This window comes from Lampris incognitus, chromosome 10, assembly GCF_029633865.1.
Source record: "Lampris incognitus isolate fLamInc1 chromosome 10, fLamInc1.hap2, whole genome shotgun sequence".
Lineage (NCBI taxonomy): Eukaryota > Metazoa > Chordata > Actinopteri > Lampriformes > Lampridae > Lampris > Lampris incognitus.
In genome coordinates, this window is record NC_079220.1 from 5,336,985 (window position 1) to 5,353,321 (window position 16,337).

The 16,337-nt window shown below is 47.6% G+C and overlaps 1 protein-coding gene across 1 annotated transcript; it reads right to left on the minus strand.

Annotated features, from left to right (window-relative positions):
- Positions 1-532: 532 nt before the first annotated feature.
- nat15 (N-acetyltransferase 15 (GCN5-related, putative)) lies at positions 533-14,394 on the minus strand. Its single transcript, XM_056287875.1, has 8 exons — positions 14,220-14,394; positions 12,900-13,015; positions 12,488-12,617; positions 10,032-10,128; positions 8,510-8,744; positions 7,421-7,583; positions 6,257-6,421; positions 533-1,038 (listed from the first exon to the last, which is right to left on the minus strand). The coding sequence occupies exons 2-6, from the start codon at positions 13,007-13,009 to the stop codon at positions 7,427-7,429; spliced, it is 729 nt and encodes a 242-aa protein (XP_056143850.1). The 5' UTR covers positions 13,010-13,015; positions 14,220-14,394; the 3' UTR covers positions 533-1,038; positions 6,257-6,421; positions 7,421-7,426.
- Between the last annotated feature and the right edge of the window lie 1,943 nt (positions 14,395-16,337).

Here is a 16,337-nt window from a genome sequence, read left to right on the forward strand (position 1 = left end):
GTTGTTCCGCGCAACCGCACAAAGTGCAGGTACCGTAACTCTAAGAAAAAAAGCTCCCTCCAAATAATGAATTTTAAAATAAAAAAAAAACCCTGCTGTCATCGTGCACCGATGACAAGAAGATACTCTGCACATGGGTTCTACCCTATGGGTCTTCTTGATGCTGTGGGTCCTGCTTCAGAGCTAAAACGGTAAAGAAGCCAATGAGTCACACTATTACATCTCTATTTTGTCGTATTCATTATTTTTGCAAAATGGATTTTCTTGGATTTCTCGGCTTCTTCCTGTTATAGTTTGAGCTGCATTTCTTGTTTGAAATGTGCTTTTTACATCATTTTATCGTGGTGATTATTGAAATTATCATCCTCATCATCATCATTTATGATTGTTATTATGTTGGACGAGGAAAACCACCCATTTTGACTCATGTCTGGTCAGCAGGTGGAAACGTGTGAAGATATGAAAAGAATAAAAAGTGCATAAATTACGTTCACGTAAACACAGCAGTTAATTAAAATAAAAATGTGTTTATTTTATTCTGCATGACAAACATTTTGGTGTGTATACATAAGTATTTTATATATCCGCATTAACGAGTATTCTTGTACAATCGTGTCAAATGTGTTTCTTAAAAAACAAACAAACAAAACACAAAAACTCGGAACAGTTATTAATCAATTAAATGATTCAATGGTATTCGGCTCAGAAAGTTGTGACAGTTAATGACCAGCGATACCTGACTCGGCCAGCAGGGGGCGACATGTTCCCTTCCAGGAGATCTACTAAAACTGGCTGAAAGGATGGAAAATTGGTTTTGTTTCCGTTTTCTTTTCTTCTTTTTTTTTTTGGTTTTCCGTTTCCGTGAGCCTCTACCTGCGTTTGTGAGGCGCCACCTGATGCAAACGCGTGTCGACCGATTCACTTTACGCATTCAACTCACTTCCTCCTTTCAAATTCACGTCGAGGGAGTACATCCGAAGCGGACCGTCGTAAGCTCGTCTCTCTGTGCACCGTGATCTCTATCGCTTCGTGCCATCACTGTCAAGAAACACCACAACGTGAATGCATTTTCTCCCCATTGTCAGTAGTCTTCACACGCTACCTCAGTGTACACTTTATGCTGCGAACTGTAGGTCAAAATCCCATTTCAAATAAAAGCTATTGTAAGCATTTTGGAAAAGGGGGGGGTGGGGGGGGCATCGATATTGCCTTGATTAAACAGCAAGCTGGTAGGGATCTTTTCCAGACCTTAAACGAGGGACTCAGATCTCAACATGAGGGACACAATATGAATTAACAGTTGAAGCAATTCAACCATCTCCCGTCCATTGACTCTTAAACCTGGGCGAAACGGGAAGTACGTTTAAGAGTTTACGGGGCAGCCCAACTGCCCCTCGCCTAAAGCAGAATGGCTCAATCTCTGCGGCTGCACCTGAGCATCGCCGGAGTTTCTGTCTTCTTAAAAAAAAAACTACTTCATCACAGTCGCTTGGTTTTGTCAAACACATTATATGGACCAAGACTCTTGATCGCATCACTTGTCGGTATGGAGTCGGCCATTAACACGTTGTACGCCTGCAGACCAGCTGTGTGACCCAGGCCCACGTAACCGCCGCTATGTGTTTTATATTGCTGACTACTGAGACCCCGGCCCCGGAGATCCGGCAGTACACTTCAGGTCCTAGCAAGTCACTGATCCATCAGGCCTTTGGAGCATGTTGCATATGGGTTGGTAGACAATGTACATTCTGCACGGTTCAACTCCACAATGCAATCTAGGCCTGGCTGTAGGTGGAGGACGCACGCGTGCTGATCACGCCGCCTTGTAATTCCATCGCCAGTTAGCTGTAAAAATGTACTAGCGCGGCTGAATTCCCACATCCCGAGTCTCTATTCTTTCCACGGAGGGGTGGGCTGCGTTATATTGGGACAAGCCCAGTACTACAAAACAAGGACATCCGCTAATCTTACAACTGTAAACAGATTTGGTCTTGATGTTTGTGCGACAGGAGTGTATGAATCAACCATCCTAAAGCAATTCCTCCCTCGGGATAAACGACAGCGTATGAAATAATTAGACGTCACTGTGAGAAGATCCTTCAGCGCACGACAGAACTGATCGGCTTCCACGAACAGGCTACCTAATGTAAAAAAGAAAATGAGCAGAAACGTATGTACAACAAACTGAGAACCGAGCTCAAAGTGTAGTTAAAAATATTGACTGTAAAAACCATCCATTCACCTTCCTATTGACGAGGATGTAGAATCCCATGGTTCTTCTTTATATACACTTCCTACATCCATGTTGGTGACAGGATGTGACCGGACATGTGTAGCAGTCGCTGACGTCACCACCCCCCCCAAAAAAAAACTACCTGGAAGATTTCTGGACTACTGAAAAGCCGCTTCTGCCCCGGCAGGCTGAATTATGCGACGCGCTTCTCTCTGCCTGAATCAACGAAGGACAAAAAAAAAAGAAAGAAGAAGAAGTAAAACCGCCGACCTTATCTGAGCTTCGCTGATAAAAAGCTTACATTTGCCGTCTCTCCCCGGTGAGTGGAACCCGGGGTGTTCCGGTCGGGGGGGTCAGATGTGCTTCCCTGATGCAGGGGTCAGATCGGGTTGTGGGTTTTCTCAGTTATTTGTGTGTCCTCATTTTCACAGCGCATCGAAGGAGCTTTAGCCAAAGTTGTTCAACGGTAAATCATTGACACGGGCCGCGGTGGGTTTAATGAAACATCCATCCATCATCCGAACCGCTTATCCTGCTCTCAGGGTCGCGGGGATGCTGGAGCCTATCCCAGCAGTCATTGGGCGGCAGGCGGGGAGACACCCTGGACAGGCCGCCAGTCCATTACAGGGCCCACACACACACACACACAAACACACACCTAGGGACAATGTAGTACGGCTGATTCACCTGACCTGCATGTCTTTGGACTGTGGGAGGAAACCGGAGCCCCCGGAGGAAACCCACACAGACACGGGGAGAACATGCAAACTCCACACAGAGGATGACCCGGGACGACCCCCAAAGTTGGACTACCTGGGGCTCGGAATAGGGATCGGCTCTAAGGGCTGGGTCGGTCAGGCTGGGGTGTGAAGCGGGGTTGGGCTCGCGCTGCGGCCGGGGGGGGGGGGGGGGAGTCACCCTGTCGCCCACCCCTCTCTGCCGCCGCAATGCCCCGTCCTCATGGGGGCCCCTCCATTTCTGCCCGTGGCGCGTTTTTTACGGCACATCGCGGTGGTCGAAGGGCCATCTTCGGGGGGGGGGGGCGGTGTCTGACGCCCGCACCGGAAGGCGGGCCGGCTGACTTTGGAGTCAACCCAACGTTACTGAGAAGTCGCTGGTTTCGCGGCAAACTGTCGCCGAGCATTTAGGGAGCCTCAGCCAGCTTCCTCCGGGCCGATCCAAGACCAGAGAGCACGCGTTAAAAGCCCCGCTCCCTCCTTCCCTACAGTATCCCGTCCCTCCAAACCAGCTTCATGCGCGTGCAGGAGTTTGCCCGTCGTAGCTGGCAAAATGCGTACGGTCGTCGATAGTCTATGCTTTGTAAAAGTGTCCCAAAGCCCCAGCAGCACCTTGTGTGACCACCTCCCAACCAAGAGCTGCGGTAATGCGGTCAGTATGTCACAGCCGGTCATCTATGAATGTATGTTCTGATTCCAGGGAATATTTTAGTTTCCCCAACGCTGACGTTGTGAAGCACAAGACAAGGAACCCAGAAAACTGAGGCAAGCCACTGGTGAGATAGCCACGGCGGCTGAGACCGGCTCAAGGTGGTTGTGGTTGATGAGAGCCCGCAGTTGGAAGACCTTCTGCAGGTGAAGGCTAATTTGGTCTTTACAGGCTAAGGGGCGAAACGCTTGCGACCCTGAGATACCTGCTGAAGATCCAGACGGGTTCACCGCAACGCAAATGCGCCGACCACCCTTCCGAGGAATACCATCAAGAGGAGCAACTCGCAACATCCTGAGTAGCTCCTGCAGTTTTTGCTTGTAGCCAAGCATCTCCGGTGTGTATTTCACCTGTACTTAAAAGGTGACATATTTAAGATGGACGCCATTTAGTCCAGCCACATGTCCAGGAGCCACAGTGACGACAACAAAACCACAGAAAAGGTGTGCACGCTAGTGATTGACAGGCAGTAGGACCGCCCCATCACAGAGAGCTCCCCTGATGGGCTGAGGGCTACCAGGTGCAGTATAGTCTAAACCAAGCAGGGGAGCTCAGGTGGGATTTTGAGACCCTGAACCCTGACGCAGGGTTAAACGTGGCGGCTTGATTTTCTCTCAGATCATTTGAACTACTCGTAGCTGTACAACGGCTTCGCAGTATTAAATATGGAAAATGTCGGGGCATCTGGGTGGCGTAGCGGTCTATTCCGTTGCCTACCAACACGAGGATCGCCGGTTCAAATCCCCGTGTTGCCTCCGGCTTGGTCGGGCGTCCCTACAGACACAATTGGTCGTGTCTGCGGGTGGGAAGCCGGATGTGGGCATGTGTCCTGGTCGCTGCACTAGTGCCTCCTCTGGTCGCTTGGGGGGAGGAGGAACTAGGGGGGGAATAGCGTGATCCTCCCACACACCACGTTCCCCTGGTGAAACTCCTCACTGTCAGGTGAAAAGAAGCGGCTGGCGACTCCACATGTATGGGAGGAGGCATGTGGTAGTCCGCAGCCCTCCCCGGCTCGGCAGAGGGGGTGGAGCAGCGACCGGGACGGCTTGAAAGAGTGGGGTAACTGGCCGGGTACGATTGGGGAGAAAAAGGGGTGGGTGGGGGGGGGGGGAGTCCAAAAAATATGGAAAATGCCGAACTGAGAACCCATCCCAGGTCGAACGGTTTGCTCGCAAGTAACACAAACCGGCTCCGTGCCGTTAGCATCGACCCACCGTCTTCACTACAACTCCAAGTCGCCAAGCTCAGCGCGGACGTCAGCGCTTCACTCACAACCAATCATTTTTCTTCTTTTAAGTAGTGATACTTCGGGATAAGAGAGCTGAACGTCTTTCCTTAAAACTCCTGTGGACAAGTCGGGCCTTAAAGGCGGGTCCTTCCGCTAGCGTCCCGTCAGAGACGTGTCTCTACTTGCCGTGTTCTTTTTACACGGGCGTGAAGAAAGAGGATGAACGTACATTGGAAGTGAAACCGTGGCGTACTGTAAACAGAAAACAAGGCTCGGCTTTATGTGTAGCACTGAAATAATACAACCACGGGGAGGGCAGCTAGCCTGTCCGACTCCACCTACCTCACCATGATGAACGCACGCACACACCGAAACAAACCAGTGTTTACACACGTGCACTCGCACGTGCACAAAGGCTGTATAGCTCTCATTCTAGGAGAGACGCCGGTGTGTCTCGTGAACTCTTCTCTACCACTAGTGGGACACGTCTAACCCAGGCCAGATCACACAAACCAACCTACAGGTCTCTACGTTAGCAGCAATATTACAGCACGCAGCCAGGGCGGGAGTCAGTTTGTTGTTTAAACCCATTCACTTGTGGCGTTGCCATACCCACTTCTTGTGCTAGGGGGACATTTTTTTGGGGCAGCGTAGAAAAGTTAAGAAAGCATTTTTCCATGACACCCCCCCCCTCTCCCTCCCTCCTCCGCATAGCTAATTTTCAACATGGTCCATAACACGTCTCGAAAGACGGTGGTTCCCAATCTGGTGTTCGGGGACCCTCGTGTGGGAAAACCAGCAGTACCAGTAGGTCCCCGAGGACAAGACTGAAAACCACCATCTTTAAAAAACAAAAAAACAAAAACAAAAACACCTTTGCACTGTGTTTGAGGTCCTGTTGTCCGTGTACAGATACTGTGTACAGACAGTGATAAAAACCCTCTAGGTTATTCCTGTGTTGCTGCACCAGTGCAGCCACGACAGTTTCTATCATTTACCTTGTATGGAAATTTAATTTGTCCTTAATCTGATTCAGATTTTGTTTTTTTCTATTTGAATATCATAGGTACTGAAGAGACTGCCGGTCTAAAAAAAACAAACTTTCAGACGTTTCCTGTGTACGAGTTCCCCTTATTCTGCCCCGACCCACTATTAGGAGTACTCAGTTCTCAATCCCAGCTGCAAGTAACTTCCTTCTCTTGTACAGGAAGTGTCTGTGAGCTGACTCGGACCCTGGTTCCACACATTAAGAGGGCCATATTCAAAACTACTTATAGCATAGAATAGACATACATGAATTCGATGTATATATTAGCCTATATATGAAATATACAATTAGTATACTGTACATCGTCTGTGTGACAGTGGTGGACAGAAGGTGAGAAGGCAGGGAGATAGGCGGGGATGGACTCCAGTCTCTATCAGGTTGTCAGTGTGTGTGTGTGTTGCTCTGTGTACTGTACATCCTGCGGCATACAGGGGAAGACTTCTATGAGAAACACAAAGCAGCACTCCTAAAAAAGAAACGTACAGAGAGAGAGAGGGAGAAAGTGAATACATAAACATAAAATAAGACAAAAGAAGAACAGATGTGCACTTTAAAAGGGGCTACGTGCAATACTTCTGCTTCCTGAAACCCCTCCCCCCTTTTCTCCCAAATTGTACCTGGCCAATCACCTTGCTCTCCAAGCCGTCCCGGTCGCTGCTCCGCCCCCTCTGCTGATCCAGGGAGGGCTGCAGACTACCACACGCCTCCTCCCATACATGTGGAGTCACCAGCCGCTTCTTTTCACCTGACAGTGAGGAGTTTCACCAGGGGGGCGTAGCGCGTGGGAGGATCACGCTATCCCCCCTCCCCCCTGAACAGGCGCCCCGACCGACCAGAGGAGACGCTAGTGCAGCAACCAGGACACATACCCACATCTGGCTTCCCACCCGCAGACACGGCCAATTGTGTCTGCAGGGATGCCTGACCAAGCCGGAGGTAACACGGGGATTCGAACCGGCGATCCCCGTGTTGGTAGGTAACGGAATAGACCGCCGCGCTACCTGGACGCCTGCTTACTGAAACATATGAATAGTTAATATCAGTAGGGGGTAGCTGAGTGGCAGTGATTCGAAGTAAATGACTCACAGCCCTCCCGACTCCCGCATTAAAAAACGCGAGACCCAGCTGACAGAATAGTTTTTGTTGCTGTGTGACGCGTCGACCTGCAAAAACTTGGCTCACATTCAAAGATTTCAGCAAATGAAAACCACCATGGTCACAGGAAACTCACATCTACCACAGACGTTAGAAATCAGCAAATGTGCTGTGTATCCACTACCCCTTTGTTTGAATGTACTTTTGATTTGTGCTTGTCATACACATCGCTGAACACTAGAGGTCACACAGGTGCCAAATACACATAACCTGTGTTGTGACGAGGTACTGCGCGCACGCAGACGCAGACACACACACACACACACACACACAAACACACACACACACACACCCCCTCCCCTCCTCTCACCATGGTTCACATAGTTCTGCTATACTGGATGCCAGTTTTGGAGGCGATATTGGACCAGGGCAGCAAGGAGCGCAGGAGGGACTGGGCCTGTCGGTATAATCTCTGTGGGATGGAGCAGGGACTCAGACTGGCCAGGGCCGAGCCGATGTGCTGGATATAGTCAGTACAACAGGCAGTTAAGGAACACAGGTCTGAAACCGAAAGTCTTTCGAGGGTTTTCCAGCAACGTGGGATGATATCTGATTTGTGGGGCTGCATTTAGTCAAACATGAGGAATTTGATTAACCAGTGACATCAGACACAACTGACTGTTTACAAAATACTGACACTGAGACCCCCCCCCCCCAATCTGCTTAGCAACCGCCTCTACTTCCATCGACACTTGACCTCTGGCATCTCTTTAAGACCAATGGAAAGCTGCTTTGACTCAACATACCGCTTCCTTTCACCTGACAGTGAGGTGTTTCACCCGGGGGTTCTAGCGCGTGAGAGGATCACGCTGCACCCCCCAGTTTCCCCTCCCCCCCAAACAGGCGCCCCGGCCAACCAGAGAAGGCGCTAGTGCAGCGACCAGGACACACACCCACCTCCGGCTTCCCACCTGCAGACACGGCCAATTGTGTCTGTAGGGACGCCCGACCAAGCCGGAGGTAACACAGGGATTCGAACTGCCGAGCCCCATGTTGGTCAGCAATGGAATAGACCACTACGCTACCCGGACGCCCCTTATTCAGACATGTTTTGTTTGAACAGCTGACTTGAGCAGCTGGCCACAGAATACGAAAGCTTGAATCATATAAACATGTATTTTTGTGAATATCATTTCATTATCACTGCAGGACTGAAAAAGTTTCAGAAATTAAAACTTTTCAGTTGGTGTGAAAACCCAAGTCACCAATGTTAACTAGCGTGTTAGTGAGCTACAGCTTGGTAAATGGTACTACCTCATCTATGAAATAATATATATTTAACAAGCTGTCAGTCATGAGTCTTCAACTCAACTGTCTAGTATTTAAAGGTAAGCTTAAGCCTTGCATATGTTAAATACAAAAAAACACGTGTCCACACAGACAGACAAACAAAGGATATAATATTGTCCAGGGTGGATGTCCACCGTTGATGTAGAGGACGTATGTGAATCCGTCTTTGAGGACACCTCGTATGGAGTAGTAGTAGGGCAGGTAGTGGTGCTGCCTGAAGTCCCTGTTCTCATAGAAGTGGATGGCAGTGTTGTTGGTGGTGAGGACGTGAAGGTAGATGGCCTTACAGTGATCCTGCGCCGTGGTGGAAATGTGCTCCTTCAGACTGTCCAGCAGCAGAGAGCCTGGGTAAATGGGCAGAGGAACGATAAGTGAGAGACGGGGAGAGTCGGAGAAGGTTGAGACAGGAGGCGTAGGAGGACAGACTCGCCAGTGGTCGAGATGTTTCTCTCAGGCGGTGAAAGAAAGAGAATAAGAGGTATGTTGCTACAGACACTATTTTGTTTATTTGAATTTTGTAGTATGTCATGACAATGTGACATTGTTTTTCATTGGATTTTAATTTTCAGATACATTTTCAACATATACATGAATATAACCATAACTATAACTACATATAACATCAAACCCAAGTTTAACACTACATCCATCCATCCATCCATCCATTATCCAAACCGCTCATCCTTGCTCAGGGTCGCGGGGATGCTGGAGCCCATCCCAGCAGTCACCGGGCGGCAGGCGGTGAAATGATTCCTCTCACACATTTAATTTCAACAATCTGGCTTCAATTCACTACCTCGCCATCTACGCCGCCAATTTCCCCCGTCTCCGAAATATTCGAACGCATGGGTCAGAGTTCCCGTACAGGTGCAGTTTCCTCTCAAGTTTGTTTTTATCAATCCCAACTTTTGCGTGGGAAGTGGCATATGCCTCTTTCAGGCCCTGTTTTGTGCGGTTATAAATGAGGCCCCTGGTCCAGTCTGAATCATACACGTACATGCCAACACAGGACAATGATGACACTGACATGAACCACGGAGAACGACAGGAAATCTAATCTCACCATTCACACTCAAGAAGTGTGGTCACATTTCAGATATATATCTGATGTAGGCCCTGTGTGACTGTCTGGCGGCCTGTCCAGGGTGTCTCCCCGCCTACCGCCCAGTGACTGCTGGGGTAGGCTCCGGCATCCCCGCAACCCCGAGAGCAGGATAAGCGGTTCGGATAATGGATGGATGGATGGATCTGATCTGGGACCACATATGAAAGTGGCCCGATCTGAATTATAAGGTTGCATTTCCGTGCACATTTTTTTCTTTTTATATTCTCACTGCTGAAATAATTCCTGTCACATTTGTGCAAAAATAATGAAAATAAATAAACACTGAGACAGATTTAGGGGACTGCTTGGCATGGAAAAGGCAAACAAATTGGAGAGGAGAGTGAATTTAAACGGAAAGGAAGAGAGTAGTGAGTTCTCAGAGAGGTTTGTGTCTGAGTCTTCAGGAACTACGAGGAAAGACGAGCTTAAGAGGTGGTGTGTGTGTGTGCGTGCATGTGTGTGTGCGTGCACGTGTGTGTGTGTGTGTCTACATTTGTGTGGGTGTGCATGTGTGTGCTTGCAGTACCTATTCCATGTTTCCTGAACTCCTTGACCACTCCTAGGCTGAGGATGTAGGCTACCTGTGTGTCCACAGGAAAACTGGAAGCCAGGATGTCTCCATCCTAACGCACACACAGACGGACACAGAGAGACAGCAGAGTGGATGGGGGATACCAACAGGTTTCCATCACCGTACATCATTTGCAGGTAAAATCAGCCGAGGCAACTGCACAACAAACTCCAAGCGATGGCAGGTACCTGTCAAAGCTGCTGGTAAAGTAGGCTACTTTGTCAAAGCTGCTGGTAAAGTAGGCTACTTTGTCAAACGCTGCCAAAATCCACTAGCAGCTAGCTGGTGGAAAAGTTCCATACAGGTTACAAACACACCAAAAGTGCGTTGCGTTTACCTTTCCTGATCTTCGCTCATCTGCAAAGTGTTTGCTAACCAAAGGTGCTTCATTTATAGCAACGCCCTGCTTCACAGTTTAGTTGTAACCCGTCCTCGAGAGTCAACCATGACAGCCATGTCTTCATTTGCTGAAATTGCTCCCTATGATTTGGTCGACACTTATATGCTCTACCAAAGGGAAACTTGACAATAAATAAATGCTACCTTCAAATAAATTGGGAAAAGAGTGCGAGTGTGACGCGAGTGTGATTATTTCCAAAACAGAGGATAAAACATTTCACTTTGAATCTCCAGCGTGACGGCCATAAGCTTCCAACTTACAACAGAAATTCTGTCCACCATTCTCGCTGATCAGAAGATGTTATTGAGGGAATCTTGCTTTTTACGAAAACCATGCACTGTCTCATTAGCACTGACCAGCTGATTCACAGAGAATAATCAAGTCAGACCGCAAAATTGCCACCGTTTCAAAACTACCATCCATGTAACCCAACAAAAGCTGCTATATCAAACAGGTCAAAGAAACAGTCCTAATGAACTCCCTGAAACTACAGGCATTCACACCGAGCAACCGGCTCACTTCTGCAAACACGAAGCGTATCCCTCTCCCTCTCCCATATTTCACGAATGTTACACATCCGTGTCTTTCTGCATGCTCAATAATCCATCCATCCATTATCCGAACTGCTTATCCTGCTCTCAGGGTCGCGGGGATGCTGGAGCCTATCCCAGCAGTCATTGGGCGGCAGGCAGGGAGACACCCTGGACAGGCTGCCAGGCCATCACACGGGCCCACACACACACTCATACCTAGGGACAATTTAGTACGGCCGAGTCACCTGACCTACATGTCTTTGGGCTGTGGGAGGAAACCGGAGCCCCCGGAGGAAACCCACGCAGACACGGGGAGAACATGCAAACTCCACACAGACGACGACCTGGGACGACCCCCAAGGTTGGACTACCCTGGGGCTTGAACCCAGGACCTTCTTGCTATGAGGCGACCACGCTAACCGCTGCACCGCCGTGCCACCTGCTCAATAATCCAGGTAAGAAAATCAAAGAAAGTTGAATCAGTTCATCTGGACACAACACTGTAAACGTTGTGTCCAGACGAACTGTTCCAACTTTTGAGTTACAGATCTGTGGTTTTCACCTGGTTTTATTCCACACTGTTACCACTTGATCACCCAAAACACATGGATGACAGCGATAAAGGGCTCACAGGAAAACCAAGTGGAAATGGTGACTGTGGTGTAGGCCGGTGGGAACTGCTGATCCCTGAGGGTCAAGCTTCAGAGAACAGTTTGGGTTACTGACTGCCACTACAACAGCAACACAATCCACACAAACACAGCAAGTACAGACAAAGTCCCAGGCTTGGACTTTTAAATGATACTGGAAACCAGGGGACATTAATGAACATAATGACATTCACGAACATAATGAAATGATTCCTGTCTCTACTCAGTCATTTAGATCTTTTTATTCCTCTATCTCCTCCTCCTCTCAATACATTTTTCAATCATTTCGCCCCTGATCTTTAGTCTTTCCATCTTCACTTCTGCCTTTTTATCATTCTTTCACTCCCTTTATTGCCTTCATATACAGTGTCATCTCTCCATCCTCTGCCTCCTCCAGTCATCCCTTCACCTCTCCTCTGACAAAAACATTCGCTCTTACCTTTATTGCTTACATCATTATCCTGCCATCCCCAATATCTCACATATTGGATTTCTCTCTCTCACTCTCTGTTCTTTTCTCGCTCCATAGTCTCCTGATGGGACTCTTGCTCAGTCAAGGGCGTCCAGTTTTGTCTAATTAGCGGCAGGCTAAAAACAGAATCTGGAATGTCTGAGTGCTCCATTTAAGACATATCCAAACTGCAATTGATTGAGTGGGGATAAATTATTCTGGAAATGCACCAAATGGCACTAAAATACACACACACACACACACACACACACACACACACAAACATGCCCACTTCTTCAAGTAAGGGTCAACAAACTCAGCCAAATATTTGCATCTTTTACTTCATTTGAGATTTGTACCAGGCCTAAACATAATACCTCTTTGTGTACTTTGGTCCGGCCTTTGATCTCAGCCACAATCATTCCCACAATGCCTCCCTTGAAGGTGGCAGCCAGGGAGAAGAACTTCTTGTTGGATGTGATGTCCTGGTACCATGAGTCTGGGTACCTGGGGTCAAGAGTCAGGGATATTAGAGTTCATGCACATGTAGGCATGTGTATTGTAGATACACTATCATAGAGATGCTATTCTTTAAAAGTTGGCTGCATCGCTACTAATACATATGTTCTTTTTACAGAAGGCCCTGGTGGGAAACTCCTAATGCTGGTAGGTTATGTGGAAACCCTAATCTTTTAAACCACATAAGAACACAGTATGGACAGTCTTGGTAACTCTATTTAACATTCAATAGCACAAGTTAAAGGATGCAGTGGATTAAATGATACCAACTCGATTGGGAACCAATCGCCACAAAGCAGCTTGACACTTTCTATGTCATCGTGGCAGAGGAGCCGCAGCTGGACTTCACTAAGAGCAGTGGGTGGCACCACGTCTGTCATTCACACCTGCCGGAGCCAGTAGGGGAGTACAGAGAGGTTAACCACAATACGGACAGAGTGCTGACAAGTCTGAGAGTGGTGGGAGACAACACCCAACCACAGGTGATCAGATTAAGAAAAACACTGAACTGCAAGGCAGAACAGTAACGGACCAGTTCTAAACCTTTACTGATAGTAATGGAATCCCACCAGTCATTTACACCCGGTTTGATTTCAGTTATAGAAATCAATAAATCATATTTAGAGGACTTCAACAGTTGCAAATCGTTGGATCTACTAAGTATGGTGGGAAAAGCCATGGCCTTATTCAAAACTACAGTATATGACACAGTAGCAGGTCAGTTTAGATGACCTAATGACTCCGATGTATCTCCTCCATGACACACCTGCACCCTGAATTGACAAAAACTGAAGCTGAAGGGAGCAAAATAGAAGCACTTAAGTCAACAAGTACATCATGTCTGTACAGTACCGTGTCCCTTGAGCATCCAATCCCAACCAGATCTGAAATGTTTCCAAGGGCAACATCTGTGTTTAAACCCTTCAAATAACTACCCGCGGTGATGGGAATGGAAACTGAAGGTAAATCTCAAACGCTGTTTTGTTTTTAACTAAGCAGCTGCTATTGTTCGTGCTGTCAATGAGAAAGTAAGATAGCTTCAAAATAAATCTGAAGTGATCTGAAATCTGGGGCATACTGGTTACCCAGTCAGCAGTGATAATATCAGCAGCAGCAGTAGAAATAGTACTTGTAGTGCTATTACAGTGACTGCCTTTGTAGCAGTAGTTTAATAGTTGCAGCAGTATTAGCAATAGTGTGAGTAGTAGATGTAGTAGTACCATGTGGGTTCAGGCCCGATCGCACCGTCACAGGTTCGAATCTCGGACATATGATGCGTGTCTTAATCTACTCTTTTCACCTCGTTTCCTGTCGACCTCTGCTGTCCTGTCAAACTAAAGGCTGAAAACGTAATAAAAGATAAGTAATCTGAAAAGTCAAACACAACAGTACTCACACTACTAGCTGCGTATTGGTGGGGGGGAAGTATTTAGTTGTTGCTCCGACTGCCGTGGTAGCTACGGTACACAACTAGCGTTAGCTTAGCGTTAGCTTCGGTATCACGGCAGTGGTAGTATCCACTTGAGCTAAGCTAAGCTAAACTGCTTATTCGGTGCCTAGCGGTGACGTTCGGTTTTCAGCTTAATTTACCTTGTTCCAGCAATCCGAGCAGAGGAATGTGGAGGAATTAGTGTTCCTTGGGGTATCGTTTAAGATACTCGCTACACCGGAGCCACCATGACACAAAATATTACTCTTCCATTTGCTATTTACAAGACCGATTCATGACAGAGCACAGCCGAGCTAGCTCTTCCGCTGTCTGACAGTTGGCTGTTTTCTTCCCGTTTGTGGCGGTCACCGCCGGAAATGACGCAATTGTCACGTTGCGCGCGCGGACTCGTTCGAAAGAACGACGTTCACCTTGAACGCCAGAATTAGATGGCGATGCATTCTTTTTTATAAATATGCTTTTATTTTTAGCCAAGTTTCATATACATAAATGTAAATTCTCCAACAGAAAGCCTCGACTCTTTGCACTTAAAAAAGAAGTTGAACAATATATAAGGACGATCTCTACTTCAAAAAACACAAAGGCTTTAAAAACTATCAACATCTGCAAATCTCTGAATCTGTTTACATAAAATATGATCTCACCTTTATTTACTTATTTTTTTCTGTTATTTATTTTTTATAATTTACTTTCTCTTTTGTGTCTTTATTGTTTTTTTTAATCTTCCATCTATTGTTTTTGTGATGTCTCGTGTGTCTATTTTGCTCTGTTTGAATGTATTTGAAGTATCAATAAAGTAAGAAAAAAAAACCTTGAACGACAGAAAATGTTAGATTGAAACGAAACAAACCTCACTCAAACTATGCAAAAATGCAATGTATCACGGTTACATTTACTGTATCTATATTTCTAATTATATGTATACCCCTTATTTATTTAAAGGGGGGAAAAAAATCGAGACCCGTGTGTGATTTTCAGATTTTTATCGAATAAGAGAGCCACTCAGCAGAGAGCAGATTCTCCATCCCATCTTTCCAGCTGAGGAGCTGCCACTCAACTGCAGTAGAAAACAGGTTTCTAATACAGCCATAACTGCACAAAAATGGCTTCCGTGGATAACGGTAGTCCACTGACTTCCGGTTGCTACCGCAGTGGTCATACCAGTTTCCTGTTTGTTGGCGTGCGCTGTTGACAACATTTTTCGCGATGCCTGCAAGATTTACCATGGATAGATATCATAATTCTGTGCGTGTCGTTGACGTGTATCCATGGTAAATCTTACAGGCATCGCGAAAAATATGCCATTGTAAATAGCGCGCGCCAGCAAACAGGAAACTGGTATGACCGCTTCAGTAGAAAGCGGACAACAGTTATGCACAGAGTCCATTAGGCTGATTGGTCCCGTAGTTTGTGAGATCAGCCGCGGCGCGCCAAGAGACAATAATAACACAAAGTTACCATTGGGAAATTGTGTAGCAACAGACCACAAGACATATAAAAAATACACATCAGATTTATTGGCGGCACATTGGTTAGCGCGGTCGCCTCACAGCAAGAAGGTCTTGGGTTCGAGCCTCGGGGTAGTCCAACCTTGGTGGGTCATCCCGGGTCGTTCTCTGTGTGGAGTTTGAATGTTGTCTGCGTGGGTTTCCTCCGGGGGCTCCGGTTTCCTCCCACAGTCCAAAGACATGAATTGGCGGTACTAAATTGTCCCTAAGAGAGAGTCCGTCCGTCCTGCGATGGCCTGGCGGCCTGTCTAGGGTGTCTCCCCGCCTGCCGCCCAGTGACTACTGGAATAGGCTCCAGCATCCCTGAGAGCAGGATAAGCGGTTAAGATTTTAAATATTCTGAAAAGTAGTGTCGTGAATTGGGGGAGGAGGCAGTCTGGGAGACCGTCGCCGCAGCCGGGACGCGAACCCATGTCTCCCACTCCGCAAGCGACAACGTTAACCAGTCGACTAAAGGCTCCGACCCGTAAATCAAGGCCCCCGTGTCTTCTTATCCATGCACGCTACTACCCCCTCCTTCGGGAAGCGCCAGCATATCAACTCCCTCACGCCTCTGGGCGCACGCGCTTCCGATGACCTCACGGTCTCACCATCCCACTTTTGACACCAATGTAGCGAATTCGGGGGCAACCACAGGAACTGCCGCAGCTGGGAGTGGGAAATACGGGTTCGTGTCCCGGCTGTGGCGGCGGTTCCCGAGCTGCCCCCTCGAATGTGAATATGAGTTAAAATATATATATATATATATTA

Coding starts and splice junctions, on each gene's coding strand:
- nat15 (XM_056287875.1), bottom strand. CDS start 13,009: ATGACAGACGTGGTGCCACCCACTGCTCTTAGTGAAGTCCAGCTGCGG. Junction 10,129..12,487: donor GGACCAAAGTACACAAAGAG/GTATTATGTTTA, acceptor TGTGTGCGTTAG/GATGGAGACATCCTGGCTTC. Junction 7,584..8,509: donor CATCCACCCTGGACAATATT/ATATCCTTTGTT, acceptor TGCCTGTTGTAC/TGACTATATCCAGCACATCG.